The 18,781-nt window shown below is 38.9% G+C and overlaps 1 protein-coding gene and 1 long non-coding RNA gene across 3 annotated transcripts in view; one reads left to right on the forward strand and one right to left on the reverse strand.

Moving 5' to 3' along the window:
* LOC141425817 (uncharacterized) overlaps nucleotides 1-18,781 on the forward strand; it is a 63,345-nt gene that overhangs the window by 11,048 nt on the left and 33,516 nt on the right. The window lies entirely within an intron of this gene.
* Fgd6 (FYVE, RhoGEF and PH domain containing 6) overlaps nucleotides 1-18,781 on the reverse strand; it is a 106,765-nt gene that overhangs the window by 9,089 nt on the left and 78,895 nt on the right. For both annotated transcript variants that reach the window (XM_074084146.1, XM_020158126.2), the window contains exons 9-18: nucleotides 17,494-17,544; nucleotides 15,297-15,355; nucleotides 15,143-15,214; nucleotides 14,208-14,276; nucleotides 13,673-13,756; nucleotides 12,459-12,538; nucleotides 5,730-5,832; nucleotides 4,973-5,119; nucleotides 3,723-3,825; nucleotides 1,558-1,682 (exon numbers count right to left, since the gene is read on the reverse strand). In XM_074084146.1, the coding sequence (XP_073940247.1) occupies nucleotides 1,558-1,682; nucleotides 3,723-3,825; nucleotides 4,973-5,119; nucleotides 5,730-5,832; nucleotides 12,459-12,538; nucleotides 13,673-13,756; nucleotides 14,208-14,276; nucleotides 15,143-15,214; nucleotides 15,297-15,355; nucleotides 17,494-17,544 (893 nt within the window). The remainder of the gene's footprint in view (nucleotides 1-1,557; nucleotides 1,683-3,722; nucleotides 3,826-4,972; nucleotides 5,120-5,729; nucleotides 5,833-12,458; nucleotides 12,539-13,672; nucleotides 13,757-14,207; nucleotides 14,277-15,142; nucleotides 15,215-15,296; nucleotides 15,356-17,493; nucleotides 17,545-18,781) is intronic.

Consider the following 18,781-nt stretch of genomic DNA (forward strand, 5'->3'; position numbering starts at 1 on the left):
ATGGAAAGGAATATATTGTTTAGTAGAAAATTTATGTTGTTTAGTAGAAGTATTTGGTGAGTAAAAGTGGGACCCCAGAATGTCTAATAAGCTCTTCAGTGATACTATTGGTATGGTGGGCACTTTGAGAACCAGAAGGCTAAAGGAAGAAATACGTGCAATCAGGAGGCAGAGGCTGAGGTACAAGGCCTGTTTGTGTGGGCGGGTGAAAAGATGTATGAAACAGGATTGCGGTTAGACAGAATCTAGTCTAGACTATTGGCAGTTATACAACCAGTGCTCAGGAGTTTCAACTGAAGAGGAGACCAAATGGAAAAAATTACATGTAGAAAACTAGCATCAGAGTATGGAGGTGAAAAATTACCGAGTGAGACTCGGTAAATTCTGAGTGGAGCAAAAACCTCAAAGTTGGTATTATTCTATAAGAGACAAGTCTTGCTATGTTGCCCAGCAAGGGCCTGGAATACTAGGCTAAAGTGATCCTCCTGCTTGGCAGGGACCTCAAAGTTATGAATGCACATTTAGATTCAGAAAATGAGGGATCAAAGAGATAGTTGAGAAGTATTTTTTAAATTGGCGTAACCAGTTTTATATAAAACCTGGTAATTGGAACTTAGATTCTACTCTTACTATTCCATGAGATTGGCTATAAACCACTTCATATTACTTCACCTAGGAATATACTCTTACTTTTACATAAGAAACATGATCTTGGTCAAATTTTTAGTGTCATTTGATAGAACACCTCAAAAGTAACCAAGGAAGAGAATCAAAAAACCTGTGCAGAGTTGGGCATGGTTGTGTAAACTTATAGTTTTAGCTACTCAGGAAGTCGAGACAGGAGGATCCTTTGAGCACAGAAGCTTAGGGCCAGACTGGGCAACATAGTAAGACTCCATTTCAAAACAAACAAACAAACAACAACAAATGAACAAACAAAACAAAAACACCCTACTCTGCTGTCCACAAAATCAGCAAAGGAAGAACTAATCAATAATCATCATGGGGCATCCAGGATGACAATGGCATTTGCTCTCTGACACTTAGTGACACTTAAACTTGAGGAACTGGGAGAGGATATCAACGATACCTGTGATTATGCTATTGGCAAGTCTAAACATGCAGGTTATTATCACTATTTAAAAATTTAAAAGAAACACAACCTACTGATACCTCCTATACATAACCAACCAATACCTACAACTATGCACACCAGTAAATACTAAAGAAATGGCTGAAATTATTCTATGCATTTCTTCCCTTGGTAAGGAGCTGCCTTGAAGTACTTTTTAAAAATTCATGTGTGTCCAACTTTACCTTCTATCATTACTACAAAATGTTCTTCAATCCTTTCAGCAGTCATTTTCTAAATGACTCAGATCTTAAGGGAGACCAAGCAAGACTGCAAGTCATCAGCTGTATCCACTACCAATATTAAAACACATATTCTAATAGTAATGGGAAATGACATTTTCCTTTATGAAAGAAAAACAGTGTATAATATCCATATGAATAATTCAGCCTCTAGCACATTGCAAGTTTTATGGAAACACTTACTTCTTTCAGAGCAGCTGGGATTTTTTTCTGTTTCCTCCCAGATGGGATACTATGTAAGACTGATGATAAAGCACTTGAAGACTTGTGATTTCCAGGACATCCAATCCTAGAGGAGTGCTGGTGATCTAAAACAAATCAGGCACAATCATGTAGTCAATGGTAAGCATTCTGCATTACAACTTAATTCAGTTTCATGAACGTGTGCACAAAATATCCATGGAAAGACACTCAAGACATTGATGATACTTAAAGAAAAAAGGGAGGATGGGAAGAAAAAGGAAAAAGGCCAGGCATGGTGGCTCACAACAGTAATCATAGCTACTTGGGAGGCAGAAATCAGAAGGGAAAGGAGGGAGGGAGGGAAAGAAATAAAAGAAAAAGGCTGGGCATGGTGGCTCACACCTATAATCATAGCTAAATAGGAGGCAGAGATCAGGAGAGTCAAGGCTCAAGGCCAACCCAGACATGAGACTCCATCTCAAGCAATAAAAGCAGGTGTGGTGGCTCACATCTGTTATCCCAGCTACACATAAATAGGAGGATTGCTGTTCAGGCTAGACTGGACATAACTGACAAAAAATAATGAAAGCAAAAAGGGCCAGGGAAGTGGCTCAAATGGTAGAGTGCCTGCCTAGCAAGCATAAGGCTCTGAGTTCAAAGCCCAGTACTATCAAATAAAAAAAAAATGAAAAGAAAATGGTGCTTCTCAGGAAATGAAGATGGATGGATAGGAGTTGAGTGGTAGGAAGACTTTTCACTATGTAAGAGTTTATATTTTTGAGCTATAAACAATGTGGAAGATAACTTTTTTGTGCCTTTAGAATTCTGAAACATGAATATGCTACCAACTTAAAAAAAATCTTCCCTGACTTAAAAATCTTACATTGTTTTGTATCTAGATAGCAGACCAAATAATAACATCACTATGAACAAAGTACTTGGAAGAGGCAATGGACACAGATGAAGAAGTAATCATCTGACTTCAAGCGGTTCAGGGAGCCAGCGCCGGTGGCTCATGCCTGTAATCCTAGCTACTCAGGAGGCAGAGATCAGGAGGATCATGGTTCGAAGCCAGCCCCAGGCAATTAATTCCATGAGACCCTATCTCGAAAATACCTAACATAAAAAAGGGATGGTGGAGTGGCTCAAAGTGTAGGCCATGAGTTCAGGCCCCAGTACCAAAAAAAAAAAAAAAAGAGGTTCAGGGAATATGAAGACAAGAAGGTGTTTACGTTGGCCAGTAATGCATAAGGATGACTTTGCCAGGTAAAAAAGGCAGAACAGTACACACAAAGAGGGTGATGTGAACAATGACTGTCAGGTATTAAACTGGAGCATTTACTTAGAGAATAATGAAGGTAGAAAATAAAGTGGTGTGGGGGACTGGCTTTAAGGAGCCTGGAATGCTGTTTAGGCTCATTTTGCTGGGGAGTAATATGAACAGAATGTGTTTAGAAAAATAAATCTGGCAGTAGCAAGGTAGAGGGGCTTGCAGCAAGAAAACCCACTAGGAAATAATTATAGTAATCTACATCTTATCAGGGTTGAGGTGGAGAAATTACGACAAAGAGATACTTTCTAACATAAAATTGGCACGCTTTACTGACCAAATAGGCTGGGTAATGAGAGAGGAAGATTCAAAGATAAAATGTGATTGTCTGCAGTTTATACTATGTACCTCAGAGAATGATGGAATAAATGGATGTTTCTTCTTGAAAAATGTACAGGCAAAAACAGACTACTAATCTACAGATCAATCCAAGCAACTAGACTTAGGCCAACAAAGTACCCTCTCATATGTGTCTAAACAGAATTACTTTACATAGATAAAAATGATCTATAATGAGCATACTATTGGGGGAAACTAGAAACTCCAAAATAACTTGCAAGTTTAAGTTCCCTTTAACCAGTTTATAAATTTATTCTGTAATTACATTTCTACATTAGTTTTCTTAGTGAAACTTTCTCCTAGAGTAAAAACAACTTTCAGTCCAATTCCTCTTGGAATGGCAACAAATCATGAGTTAAGAGGGCTTAGTATTAACTTAGAGACAAGTATCAATAGTCATTGCTAAAGTACCAAAGATGATTCTTTGAGAAGGCTGTTTGATGAAAGCACCTAGGGAAGAAAAGAATTTTTGGTTAAATCTTTACTTATACATTACCTAATTTCTGCAGTTCTTGGAAACAATGTTCACATACTCTTGCTGGCTGGTTTTTCAGGTAATCTAACCCATACTTATTTGATGAACAAGCTTGGCATACAATCTAAGAAAACATTAATTATTTCATTTAGAATTACTTTTGTTCCCAAATCATAAAGCAGGTCACAGTTTATAGCACTGCCTAATTTTCAAAACAGGTTCATAGTCACTGAGTTATAGTCTCATGGAGTTCAGTCATGTAATGAACTAACATACAATACCACATTTGAACAATAAAGAGGACACAGATAATCACCAAGTCCTTGCTACAGAAAATAATTTAATGTATGCATAGTGCTTAAAATAGTGCCTAGCATGCAGTACATTCTGTTAGCTGTATTGACAATCATCACCATAATTATCACTGCTATCACAATGATCACTTCTCTGCTCCTCTGCCAAGTTTATGGCTCTGTACTAAATGCTATCTAAACTGGACCTTGTTTAATCTTTAGAGCAACTTCCAGTCATTGTTACTATGCTCATTTTATTAATGAGGTCATGAATGCTTATACTTTAGTTTGGATCTGGAATGTGCCCCAAAGGCTTGATCCCCAGCTTGGCCCTACTGGGAGATGGGGAAACTTTTAACAGGTGGGGCCTAGTGGGAGACTTTATGTCATTAGAGGCATTCCTTTGGAGGGGACTGTGGGACCACCATCTCTTCCTCTTTTTCATTTCTGTCCACAAGATGAACAGCTTTGCCTGCCACATGCTCCCGCCATGATGTGCTACCATAGGCCCAAATCAACAGGGTTAATCAGTCATAAACTGAGACCTCCAAACTGTGAGCCACAGTAAAACTTTTCTCTTTATAAGCTGATTTATCTCAAGTATTTTTTATATCAATGGAAAGTCGACTAACACTAATATGAACACTAGCCTTTTCTTAGCAAATTATTTTATAGATGGGGTGGTTTAAATAATTAGTTGTAAATGTAAGGATCAATTTAACTGTGGATTTATTAGTTTGTGTTTTTGAAAACTATCTATTACTGACATATTAAAGTAACTCTGGGGAAGGAGGAGAGAAGTTCCCTAACAAGATTCATCTCTCTCCTTTCCCTAAACATTTAGAGAAGACAAGATTGTGTTTTCCTCCCACCATTATGCTGTTTTTCTGTTTTGTTTTGTTTGCTACAGTGGTTATTGTACTGTGTACAGCCTGGGTCATAGAAATCACAATAGAGATGGTTGCTTCTCCTCCTGACCTTTCCGCAGGCCCGGCAGTGGTGCCGTCTCCAGGTCAGAGTAAATTCACTGGTGCAGATCATACACATCGTGGCTCTGGTATCAGGAATCCAGATGGGAGCCTTTGACCCAAGTGGACTGGATTCCTCTTTATTTTCTGCGTCTGCCTGCAGAAGAAGAATGACTTGTGATTACTTCCACACACTCCACCTGCGACAGAATCAAGCCTTTGTAGTTAGTGGTGCAGATGGCATCATTAAGGATGTGGTAGGGCTATTATAATCTTTATGTTCTCAGGATATTAAGATGAGCTACATTTTAAAAATCTTCTCCTACAAAACTAACTTTAAATGATGCTTGTGGTAGTAGATGATACCTGATTCAGTTCTTCCTTAAACTATCTTCCTTGAACTTTCTAAATGTCCTACAATGGGGGCTTGGTATATACGATGGAGGGAGAGCACACGCGAAGCATGAGCGAGGCCCTGGGTTCAACACCCAGCATGATACACATACAAATAAGTAAATATACAAATTTCCTACTGTGAAGTTTTATAACTAGGAAAAATATGGGAGCGCTATATGCTGTCATAGACTTGAAGTTAGCTATTAATAGATGGAAAAACACTTAACTCTGAAATTAGACACATGCATCCTCCAATCCTTCATTGAAACATGTTGCTTTTCTAAACCCCTGTGAAATGGTTCTTTAGAATTAAAAAAAAAAAAAAAAGACTTTGAAATGCACTGGAAAAAAAAAGTAGGAAAAGACAATACCTCATCAAGACTCCTACTATGACAGAAGGTGATTTTTTTCTTGGCATACTCTTCTATTGACCTGGAAATTGCCTCTAGCCATTCATCCCTTTCTGTGGCAGAACTGTTGGAGGCAAAAGAAGGTTCTGTCAACCAGATGTATGCTTTGACTCTTTGCCCTTTTGTTACTTCTTTGCCTTCTCCCATGGCAACTAATTCCACCTCTTCCAATACTCCTAGTCTAAAGCAGCAACTATGAGGTTTATGTGAACGAACAAAGAGCATTTTGGCAAATATGATGCTGTTTTCTTTCTAAAAGTACGGGTTTACATAAACTTTGAAGTCTAATGTCAGAAATATTTTTGTTAACCAGGGATATTTGTATGATTAATAATTGTATTTCCATAATCAAGGAGTTTCCTGAGATATAATTCTATAATTTAAAAACATTCCAACAACCAAATTTCAAATACGATTTATAGTACAGAATCCTAAATATCTTTAGATTACTAAATATTACTAAAGATTTTTTTGAGCATATTGTGGTGCACACCTGTAATGCCAACACGTGGGAAGGTAAGGTAAGAGGACTGTGAGTTGGAACCAGGTTAGGCTGCATAGTAAGATTCTGTCTCAAACAATCAAACAAAAACACAAAATTCTAAAGAGGACAGTGAGGTGAAGGGAAATTATTTTTAATATCATAAGATAGATGTTAAAAAGAGTGGTTAGTGAGGGAAATTGGCTGTGATTGTTATGAGGGCTCCTCTACTATCTTTAGCCCACCAAGTTTTAGGCTCCTATCCCCAGTTCATGGGAACTACCGTTATTTCAACTCTAATGGGAATGGGCCAAATAAAAGGGAAATCCTGTCCACAAAAGGGTAATATAGAATACTGTATTTTTATAACCACATCTCTCCCCCAAACCACATAGTAACTCCTAATCATCACCGGTATCATGACATTTATGAAGCCATTTTAAAAAACTTTTGCCAGGTGTGTTGGTCATGCCTATAATTCTAGCTACCCATGGGCAGGAACTGGGAGGACAAAGGTTTGAGGCCAGCCCAGGCAAAAAGTCTGTAAGAACCCATCTCAACCAATAAAAAGCTGGGTGTGGTGATGCATGCCTGTTTTCCCAGCTACATAGGAAATGTAAATAGGAGGATGGTGGTCCAGGCCAAACTGGGCATAGACACCAGACCCTATCTCAAAGACTACAGAAGTAAATAAAGGGCTAGGGTGTGGCTCAAGTGCTGGAGTGCCTGCCTAGCAAGCACAAGGCCCTGAGTGTACCCCAGTACACCCATCCCTCCCAAAATCCTTTGTTTTGCATATTCAAAACAGAGAGGCATGTTAGGTAATATAAATAAGTGTATATATATATCTACACATGGAGAGGGAGAGGGAATGAGAAAGAAGAGAGATTTTAACAATCACTTTAAACCATCATAGTTGAGCACTTGATGGCTTGTACCTGTAATCCTAGCCAGTTGGGAAGCTGAGATTGGGAGGCTTGTGGTCCCAGACCAGCCTGCAAATGAGAGACCCCATCTCGACAGAAAAAAAGCTGGGTATGGTGGCATGCACCTGTCATCCCAGCTATGGTGGGAAGCCTAAAATAGAAGGCTCACAATCCAGACCAGCCTGGGTAAAAAGGTGAGACTCTATCTCAAAAATAATCAGCAAAAAGGGCTGGCAGTAAGGTTCAAGTGGTAGAGCACTTGCCTCTTAAGCTTAAAGCCTTGAGTTCTAACCCAGCAATAACAAAATAAGCAAAAAAACCCAAAACAAAACAAAACAAAAAAACCTCCAGCAAAATGAAATAAAATCCACCATAATGGGGCTGTAATTTGTAAGAAAATGTCTGTATTTTTAGAGAGTAATACAGAAGTATGTAGGAGTAAAATGACATGGTAGCTGCAATTTGTTTTAAAACACTTTACAAAATTGTAAAGCAAGAAAAACTGGTAGCATAGATTTGATGACTTTTGCATCTGGGTAATTGAATATGCAGTTCATTGTATTATTCACTCAAATTTCAAGTTAAAAAAATTTTCATTATAGGAAAACAAGACAAAAGAACAAAAATATCCATCACAAATAATTGTACATATAGGCACAGTTGTGAGGATCTTCTTGTTGCTTTTTTTCTTTTTTTTAAATGATGGGATTGAACCCAGGGCTCAAGCATGCAAGACACGTGATAAAGCATGCTTTATCACTAAGTCACATCTCCAGCCCTCTTGCTGTATTTTGAAGAGCACAAAGCAGTTCAAGATACTAAAAATCACTTGCATGTCCCACAGTAATCATTCCCAGACATGTACCTTCCTACTAAGTGGCTTTGAGAACCATTTAGAATATTCACTGATATGGGTATAAAAAGGTAGAAATCTGGTTTACAAATTAAAAACTAATATATTTCCCAAATTGAAAAATACAAAGAACAAAACAACAAACAACCCCTTTCTCTCTAAACCAAATAAAACCTGCCTCACCTAACTTCTACTATTTTAGCATTACTGGCAAAACTAGCTACCATTTAATAGTTAGAACATGTCAGCCAATAGTGTTAAACGCTTCCCCAGTGTCATCATGTGTCATCCTCAGAGCCATCCAGTGTATACATTGGATCGTATTACCACCGCCCAAGTACCACAGCATCACCAGCCATCATCACCATGTACAGGTAAGGAAAATTAAGGATTAGCAATGGTAGATGAATGGCTTTATGGACAACAGGCTACCAAGTCATGAGATGGGATCAGACACAAGTATAGTTAGGCACTGAACCCTTCACCACCAGGTTTGCCAACTGGTTTGTGCTCTTTGAAGAACTACACTATGAAAAGGAAAAAAAAAAAACTACACTATGGGAACACACACTCAGGCTTCAAAGCAAACATTCAAGAAATATTACCAGCTTTCCCTCCCTCCCACTTTTTACTGGAAGAAGTTACAGAAAGCAGAGAGGCAGATGGCTAATTTGAGAATTGCTGTTGAATTTTTTTGGAGCCCTGGGAGCATGTGGAATGTGATCTGACTGTGCAAATCATGTCACATTTGCTTTTCTTTCATTTAATCCTTCCTGGCTCTCTCTTGTGCAGGGTTCTGCCAAGACAATGTTTACCAGCTCTTGATAACACATTTCTCACAGACCACACACATTTGCCCACAGCATCTAGTAGAGACCTTCAGGTCTCCCTTGTAACATGATTGGCAGAAGCACCAGTACCTTTCTTGGAGTGAAAAACAGGCCAAGTATTCTTTTTCCTTATTAAATGTGTACCTTATCAGAATACAAATTTATGTCAGGTAAGTCCCATTTTCCAATGGATGGGGATGAATTAACAAATGAGAAAACCCCTCCACTCAAAGAGATTTCTGGTGTGTTAGACCTTGTCATATCTCTTCTTGTGCTGACTGTGGGATGCTACTCTGAGGTTCAAAGGACACATCAGTTAACCCATTTGAGATTACTAAGGACCAGGAACTAAGCCATAAACTGGGCACACATAATACATTACACTTGTAAGGATTCACTTCTAGTTGAGGTGAAAAACTAATTAACATATGATGTAACAAGTGTAAGGCAGATAAATTACATAGGAGTATATGACCTTATTTAGGTGGCAGGGAAGGCTTGCAGAAGTGCTGAGGACTTGAGTTAGGACTTAGAGAATTACAGGAGTTTCACAAGGAACTGCAGTCTCTATGCACCCTCATTCACTCTCCTAGCTTTGCTCACCTCCAAGCTGATGATGCCCACATATGTGTATGTGTGTATATACATATATATCTTGCCCAGGCTTCCTTCTGATATCCAGATCCTTGCCTAAACTGCTCCAGTGGCTCCATGCTGGCATTCCTCATATTCAGTATACATTTCTGAAACTCAAACCCTGACTTCTCACCCAACTCCTCACAGCACCCCCACCCCATACATACATTATACCAGCTGGAAACTCTAGGTGCATAACCCCTTTCTTCCATCTCCTGTGTCCAAGTAATCACCTCCTTCCCAAATGATATTCTATACAGTGGTAAGATATTCTGATCATATCAGTGGCTTCCTGTGGCTTTTAAGTGAGACACCAAATTCTACAAGGTAGTTCTAGACACCTGTCCCTCTGGCTTATTTTGGGTCACACTGACTCTCATTCTCCAGCTCTTGCCTCACTGGTCTTTCAGTTCTTTGAATATGTCATGCATCTTTCCACTTCAGGATCTGGGTTCTCATCATCTGTATTGACCAGTTCATGTTTGCCTAGGTATTCAACTTAGCCTTCATAAGTCAGTATACACAGCAGGCTTAGGGCCTATCCTGATGTCCTCTTTCCCCCAAATCTAGTTCAAGGTCCCTTGTTTTACAGCCTCATAGCAATTAGTACTATTTCTGTGTGCACTTAGTCACAATAATATGTATCTGTGATGGTATTTGTGAAGTGTATGTTTTCTCTAATGGAATGTAAGCTCAGTGAAGGAAGGGACTTGAAAATTATCTACTGTATCCCAAAACCCAGCACAATGCCTTGCCCAGGGTAAAGGCTCCATATCACTTAGTGAACAAAGGGATGAATTCCAGGTGGGGTAGTCACTTGTACAAAACAGAAAGATGCAGAGTAGGATGGCATGCATGGAGACTCATAAGCTTTGAAGCCAAGAATTGACTCCTCTCTAGCTATGAAACTCCTAGGTGGCATCTTCTTCCAATAGGTGCTGGCCTGCCTGCCTGGCAAGCATGAGGCCCTGACTTCAAGTCCCAGGACAGCTGGAAAAAAAAGGAAATGAAGGAAGGGAGGAAGGAAAAGAAAAGGAGGGAGAGACTGAGGGAGGGAGGGAAGGAGAAAGGGGAAATCTGTTTGGTATAGTCAGCTGCATCAATTATATCTCAGCTACACTTTCTGGATAATTTGCTGTAGCTTCCAATCAGTGTTTGCTGCTTCATTTTGTACTTGTATTATATGGAGGTGGCTTTCTCAAACCTCTCAAACCAAACTCTGCTGGCTTCACATTCTTCTGCTGCACCTTCCTTACCGCTCAGCCTTCATAGAATTGAAGAGATTTAGGACCTGACTCTGGATTAGGCTTTTTCCTTATCAATAGTAAAGCTACTTCACTTTATCATTCATGGGTTTACTGGAGTAGCACTTGTAATTTCCTCCAAGAATTTTGCATTCACAACTTGGTTAACAAGAAGCCTGGTTTTCAGTGTATCTTAGCTGTCAACATGCCTTCCTAATTGAGCTTGATCATGTCTAGCTTTTGATTTAAAATGAGATATGTGTGACTTCCTTTTACTTGAACACTTACAGGCCATTGTAGAGTTGTTAAATGGTGCACGTACAATATTGTTGTGCCTCAGAGACTAGGGAGGTCCATGTAGAGAGAGAAATATGGGGGAATGGCCAGCTGGTGGAGTAGTCACTCATAAAGGCTGGGGATGGAGCTCAGTGGTAGAGTGCTTGCCTAGCATGCACAAGGTCCTGGGTTTGAACCCTAGCACCATATGAATAAATAAATTAATTTAAAAAGAACACATACAACATTTATCAAGTAAATTCACTGAATTATACAGGCATGTCCATGGTACCACAAAACAATCTAGGATTAACATCACTGATTATTTATTACAGATCACCATAACAGATATAATAATGATAAATAATTAACATAGTGGGAGAATTACTGAAATGTGACACAGACACAAAGTGAGCACACACTGTTGGAAAAATGGTACTGATAGACTTGCTTTATGTAGAGTTGCCACAAACCTTCAATATACAGAAATGCATTATCTGCAGAATGCAGTAAAGTGAAGTGCAGGAAAACAAGGTATGGTGTCTATGAGCCACACAACTTCCTGCAGTGCTGGATTTACATTATGGTAAACATTTTGATTTACACATGAGCACTATAAGTGACACTTTGAGGTAATGTGGATTATAAAAAAAACAATGGATTTTTGTTTGTTTATTTGTTTGAAGGCAGAGTCTCACTCTATAATCCAGGCTGGCCTGGACTTGCTCTGTAGCTCAAGCTGTTCTAGAAGTCAGAACAGGAGCCTCAGGCTCTTGAGTGTTGGGATTACAGGCATGTACTCTAACAATGGATTTAAAAGCCAAAGACCTTGGTTTGTATCCTGGCTTTGCTAGCTATATTCTTAAAAAAGTAACTCAACTTTTCTGTAACTCAGTTTCCTTATTTTTAGCATGAGAAGATAGCTACCCCATAGGTTTGCTATGACCTTTAAATGATATGTGAAAACTTCCTAGTAAACAATAAAGCACTAATTGTTTGTCAACATGTTATGTTCTATTATATGAAAATTTGAAATATTCACTTTATTTTCTCTTTTTTTATTAGTATTCATTAATTGTACAAGGGGGTTTCACCATAGGATTTCCCTACATGAATATAATGTACTTTGATAAATTCACACTAATATTCTTTTTTATCCTGCCTCCTGAAATATTCATTTAAAAAAAATAATCAGCAAAGCACTTTTCAGCATTTTTATTCTATCTAGAGGACAATTTTGATTTTTGTGCTTCTGCGCACTGTTGTACCAGTTCTTAAGTCATTTACTTGAATTAAAAAAAAAAAAAACAGTAAAGTTTGGGTAAAAAATTTTAGGAAAGAAAAGGAGGAAATGAAAAGTCTAGAGTTAACCTAACTGCTACAGCTATGTGACCCCTTTACACTGGCAAAATTAGTCTATACATATTTTCTTAAGATAATTTACCTGGCTGAGAGGATGAAGGAACGTTCGACACTTTCGATCTTTAATTCATTCTGATATGCTTCTTGGGTGGGTTTTCTGACCTGGAAGAAACAACCGTTTGAGCAAACTTATCCTTTGCAAATCCCATCTCTGAACCACAGCTGAAGTTGCCCAATGTCCCTGGCTTCAAGTATCCATGACCAACCTTCTCATTCAACTTTATGGGTTACTTTTCTGTCATCGACTCTATGTCACAGATGAATTTAAATACCCATCTGCAGGCCCAATTTTCCCACCTCCAGACCATGAGTCAAAATATTCCCTCTACCCAGAATGCCTTTCCTCAATATGTTGGCCTGGCCAACACTTTGAGGCTCACCAGCCCTTCCTCCAAAGACTTACCTGACTCCCTCTTCTAACTATCTATCAAAAGCTGCATGTTAGTCCTTTCTCCACACCCATCAGAAGCTCTGTGTTCTTTTTTTTTTTTTGGCAGTACTGGGATTTCAACTTGGCCTTGTGTTGCAAAGCAGGCACTGTATCACTTCAGCTATGCCACCAACCCATCTTTCAAACTCTTAAAAAACTTCTTTTTGCTGGACTCAGTAGGGCCCACCTGTAATCACAATACCTGGGAGATGGAGGCATGAAGATTGCAGGTTCAAGGCCAGCCTGGACTATATAGTAAGACCATGTCTCAAAGAAATACTTACTTTTCTCTCTCTTTTTTTTTTTTTGAGATGAGGGTTTTACTATGTTGCCCAGTCTAACCCTTGAGCCCTGGGCCTCAAATGATCCTCTTCCTCCTGATTAGATGGGATTATATATATGTACCACCATGCCCAGCTCTGAACTCCTAAAAACTTGAATTGTGCCTTTATAGTGATATTTATTACTGTCTACTCTATGGGTATTATGTGTAGTGTCTTATCTTTCCAATTAATTTCTAAGTCTCAGGGTGTGGGGAAATTGGGGTAGAGGCAGAGACAAAAAGAATCACATTTCAACTCATCCTCATAATTTCCACCAAACCTATTACTAAGTTTTACTTATAGTTACTCTCAATAAATATTCTATGAATAAATTAATAAATGAGTGAACAAATGACATGAATAAATAAATGAATGCATGAATAGTAACATAGAAAGAAAGACATGTTAGGGATTCTTCTTTGCATATATAAATGTTTGGGTTTAAAAAAAAAAAAACACAAAAATTTTAATAGACACACCGACCTTCATTCCAGCCAATGAGAGCATGTTGTTCAGTTTATATATCCCAGACTGCACAGGTGTTGTATACAGTAGGGCGTCATTAAACTAAAAACAGAAACGTTTCAGAGCAAATTACAGAAATGAATTGCAGCTACAAAGATATCAGTAACATACAAGAATAAAGGAAAAATAATACTTCTTTGCTAACAGCTCCTGAATAAAAATGTCTACTTATATATACCAGAACCACCTACAATGTCTTATTAAAATTTTATTAAAAAGCCAATCTCTAGAAAACATGCTCCCTTTCCAAGTTCTGTAATAGATTTAATTATTTCTGAATTCTAAGTCCTACAGAAGTATTACAAAATGCTAAATAAGTAAATAATTAAGACAATGCTCCCAAGTTAGAAACAAAATTTTGAAATGCAAGTGATACAGCCAGTCAAAAATTCCATTAAAACTGGTAAGTAAATGTCCTAAGCTCATCTGTCATGTATAAATGTCTCCTATGAAGCAATGACTGCGATACATCAAACTATACATGGCCTCTTACCAGGAAAAACATGCGGGGCTGCATGATCTTCCGAGATAGCTTCATCAGAATTCCTTCTTTGAGAAAAACCTGATTCATCCAAACAAATACCCAGTTAGTCCTACCATCATAAAACAGCTACAATATACAGGTAATTTCCCTTTCAACATTCTTCTTGTAGAATTTTTTTGTGTGTGGGGGGGGGCCAGGGAGACAGTTTCCTTGTGACTTTTTATAGTCATGGTTTCTTTTTAAACTCTCAAAGTCATTTAGAAATTATATAAAAAGAAAGTTTTAAAAAGCCAGAAAATAAGAAATTAAGGGAGAAAAAAGGAATTGGACAAGCAAGCAACATTTCATAAAGTCATTTTGGCCCCAGGGGTACTACGTGGACTAAAATGTAATTGACTGAGTGTGTACTTGGTCCTGAGTCACTTCCGACATCCTAGCGATTACATTTGTAATTTTCCTGAATTCATTCCCTAGACCACTTCTGTGCTCTATGAGGAGCATCAAAATACCAATTTTCTCCCTCCCCTTACGATCCTCTTTTACTTTAAAGATTTTAGATGAAACTGTCTTCAAAGCTGTGTGAGGTCAGCTGTATCACAATAAAATGAAGCCATTAAATCATTATATTGGGACTCATTGGGTCCCTTGCCTTTCTCCTAATTGAATTGTACTTCTTATCACAGTGACTCACATCATGAATGTTTTGAATGGATGGAGCAATTCACATTACGTCAATAAAGGGTAACAATAACGAATAACCTAGTTTCATAATGAAAATTTAAAAAGCTACATGAGTGGAGGTGTGGCTCAAATGGTACAGCACCTGCTTTGCAAGCACAAAGCCCAGTAACAACCCCCCCAAAAAAACAGTAAATAAAAACCAGCTGCAGATAGTACATGAATGGTTTGCATTAAATCTGCAAAAGGTAGTCTAAAACACTTACACGTCCAGGCTGTACTATTTCATGGTGTCCGTTTAAGCTGTACTGGATTTGCATAAGCTTCTGAAAGTTGTCCTACAGAAAGACAATGTAGGGCATGTGAAGGCCCAGGATCCCTGGCTCAAGAGTGTACCAGTTTCTAGATCAAGATACTTACTCCTTGCTTCATGGTGTCATTGGCATGGTTAGCTACCTCTATAACGACAGCAAGGGCACCTAAAATATGTAGGAAAAGAAGGCACATTTCATCATTACTGTTAAAACTAGTAGTTTACAACATTAAGCAGTTCCAGATGACAAAAGAGCTATTTCATAGCAACCAGATTCTGGTGGACCTTGGTTGACTGGGTGTAAGCAGAATTATTGATGATAAGGTTCAGTGAGGGCATAAGCAAGGAAAAACAGGCTAAACCCAATACCTATGATCAAAACTGAGCCACTGGAAGACTCTAAGGATTAGACACCATAGATGCTGATTATCAACAGCATGAACATCTGGGCTGTTTTGTGCTGAGATGTCCTTATTCTGTTGAAATTTAATAACAATAGGATTTTACCTGGAAGCTACATATAAACTGTCTCTGGGAAGGAAGACCATAAGAGAAAAATGATTCTGACATGGGCTGGCAGAGTGGCTTAAGTGATAGAGCACCTGCCTAGCAAGTGTGAGAGCTAGAGTTCAACACCCACAGTACCACAACAAAAAAAAAAAAAAAAAAAAAGAAGAAAAAGAAAAAAGGAAATCCTGATTTACGAAACAGGAACTATGAGAAATGATTATTTAAGAGGTGATGAGGGTGTGCACAGTGGTACAGTGCATGCTTAACGTGATTCAATTCCTACCACCATCAATAAGTAGATAAATGAAACAAAATAAATATACAAAATATACAAGGGTCAGGAGCTCAGCCTCTCTCTCTTAGTCTTATTCCAAGATGTGTTAGTTAGAAATAAGAGAAGTGCAAAGTTCTGGGTTCCATCCCTAGTACTACCCAAAAAAAAAACAAAACGAAAGAAATGAGAGGGCTGGCAGAGTGGTTCAAGTGCTAGAGCACCTGCCTAGCAAGAATGAGGCCCTGAGTTCAAGCTCCAGTACCACTAAAAAAAAAAAAAAGAAGAAGAAGAAATGAGAGAAATGCCACACTAGACCTTAGCATGGAAATGGGGGATATTGCTTTATGAGCTGGATTACTTAGCTTTATGGGACAATCTGTGTTTTACAATTTGTATCAGCCCTTTGCCTTCCACAAAGTGTTTTTGAATGCTCTGACCTAGTCACCTTTGTAACTAGATATAAAGGAAAAAAGTCTGCTATTTATTTATTTAGACAGGGTCTTACTATGTAGCTAGCTCAAGGTGGCCTGGAACTCGAGATCCTTCTGGCTTAGTCTCCCAAGTACTGGGATCACAGGTGTGCACCACTGCATTTAGCTAAGCCTGCCTTTTGCCTGCTTCTGGGATGCAACTGCTTTCAATCCAAAGCAGTAGTGCTCCTCTACGGGCAGGTGGGTACATGTAAAGACAACTTGTGGTTATCACAGTGAATGGGAAGGTCCACTAGTCTTTAGTGAGTAAAGGGCAGGGATACTAAACACCCTGTAATACTCAGAAACCACACAAAGATGACTGCCTTGTACCATATGACAGTGGCATTCTCACCAAGATAAACTGGAAGCATGCCCTACCAAGGCTTTGTGGAAGTGATGGCATTCATCAATGAAAGGACTGTGCCTTTAGCTTGGCTGCCCACCTTTCAAAGGTGAGTGTGCTTGTCTCATTTTTCCTTCACCTGCTTGCAGTCTTATCTACAGCATTAACTGCTCTGCCTCTGGCTATGTAGTGTACCCTACTCACTACTTATTTTAATCTGTGCCTTTGCTGAAGTGGTTAATTTCCATTAAACAAGCTCCTTAATCTCTGGCCCTGTATTTGTTTTATCTACAAAATTGAGCTAATCACCAATTTTACTTGAAGGTAGAAGCCCTGGAACATGAGACAGAGTTTTCTTGAGGCTCTATTTGCTAAGATCTATGATTTGACGTGAGGGTGGGTTCCTAGGTTCAATTCCTAGGACCTTACACATGCTAAGCATACACTGACTGAGCTACAACCCCAGGCCCTTCCTATAATTTTTTTCCTCATGAGACAGACTCTAGTCAGCAATGCCCACTCTTCTCACCCACCCTTCAGCTCGTCCCGAGTTCCATATGGTGCTAAGCAAATCTTCCCCACTTCCTCAACCATCACACTTTTGTTATCAGTGTATTTTTACTTTCTAGGCCTAAGTAAGCAAACAGCAGCAGCAACAACAACAAAAACCTTTTGTAACATTTGAGAATGCAAAAGTTATTTACCTTGAGTGTCTCTGTAATCTCCAGAATCTTCTAAGAGATTCTTCAAGTAATCTAGAAAAGAAAACACTTATTCTTCTTAGTATTTAGCATAATGAATCACTTTCCCTCAGTTACTAAAGCTAACGTCAGTTATAGTCCAACTTGTGTTGACTTTCTTAAAAATGTCAAAGAACAAGACCCTGAGATCAGTTTGAAATCAGGACACAGAATCAGACCTGCAAACACCCTACGAGGTCATCCTGGTCACTTTAAAGATAAGAAATCCAATGACTGAGTAAAAAAATCTCACCGAACTCACACAACCTTTTGTGCCAAAGCCAGGACTAAGATTCAGGTCTCCTGATGCCAGGCTCAACTCATTTTACCAACATACATGAAACATTTTAAGTACAAAATTCTAAGGCAGTAGTGGGTTGAATGCCCATGAGACAGATTTGTCAATCGGAACATCTTACCAACGCCCAAGATACCAAAAGAATTCATTGTGTGTCTAAACCAGTGGTTTCCAAATGAGGGCGGATTTGCCCCCGGGGCCATTTGGCAATGTCTGGAATCATTCTGGCTTGTCACAACTAGGGGTAAGGGAGTGCTGCTGGCATCTGATGGGTACAGCCAAGGATGCTGCTAAACTTCCTACAGCGTAGCCTCACAACAAAGGACTGTCTGACCCAAACGGTCAACGGAGGGGGGCCGAGAAACCCTGTACACTAAAAGGTGGTCTGCAAATAAACAATGTGGTATACAGTGCCTCATACAATTGGAGAAAGGTTATATTTAATAAATCTTCAACACCAAGGAACATCCCCGGAGTTCAAAGCAACTTTCCTTATCTGTTGAGAAATGCTGGATGTTGTCCCCCCTACTTACCTAACAAATTAAAATAAATTCTTTTCCCTGAACTTATCACCCACTCACCTGTCCCTAGTACGTGGTCCCTTTCAACTTTTCTGATTTTCTCTCTTACCTAACACAGGCCGTTTTGATCATGCAATCCTTCAGTACTTTCATGTGTTCTCTAGCTCTGTGCCATTTGTCTGCTCTCTTCTTTTGAATATCTTTCTCTGTCTCTGCATACAAAAATTTTATTCATACTCTTTTTTTTTTTAACTAAGTCCATTTATTAAAATAGTTGACTTAGGCATCTGCAATAGTGAGTTATAAACTCAACAGGGTCAACTCATATTTGTGTGTATGTGTCTCTCTGTGTGTGTACATGCATGTAGGTGTGCATACCGTGCTGGGGACTGAACCTAGAACCCGGGGCCTCATGCATACTAAGTACACAGTC

Source organism: Castor canadensis, chromosome 8, assembly GCF_047511655.1.
Source record: "Castor canadensis chromosome 8, mCasCan1.hap1v2, whole genome shotgun sequence".
Classification (NCBI taxonomy): domain Eukaryota; kingdom Metazoa; phylum Chordata; class Mammalia; order Rodentia; family Castoridae; genus Castor; species Castor canadensis.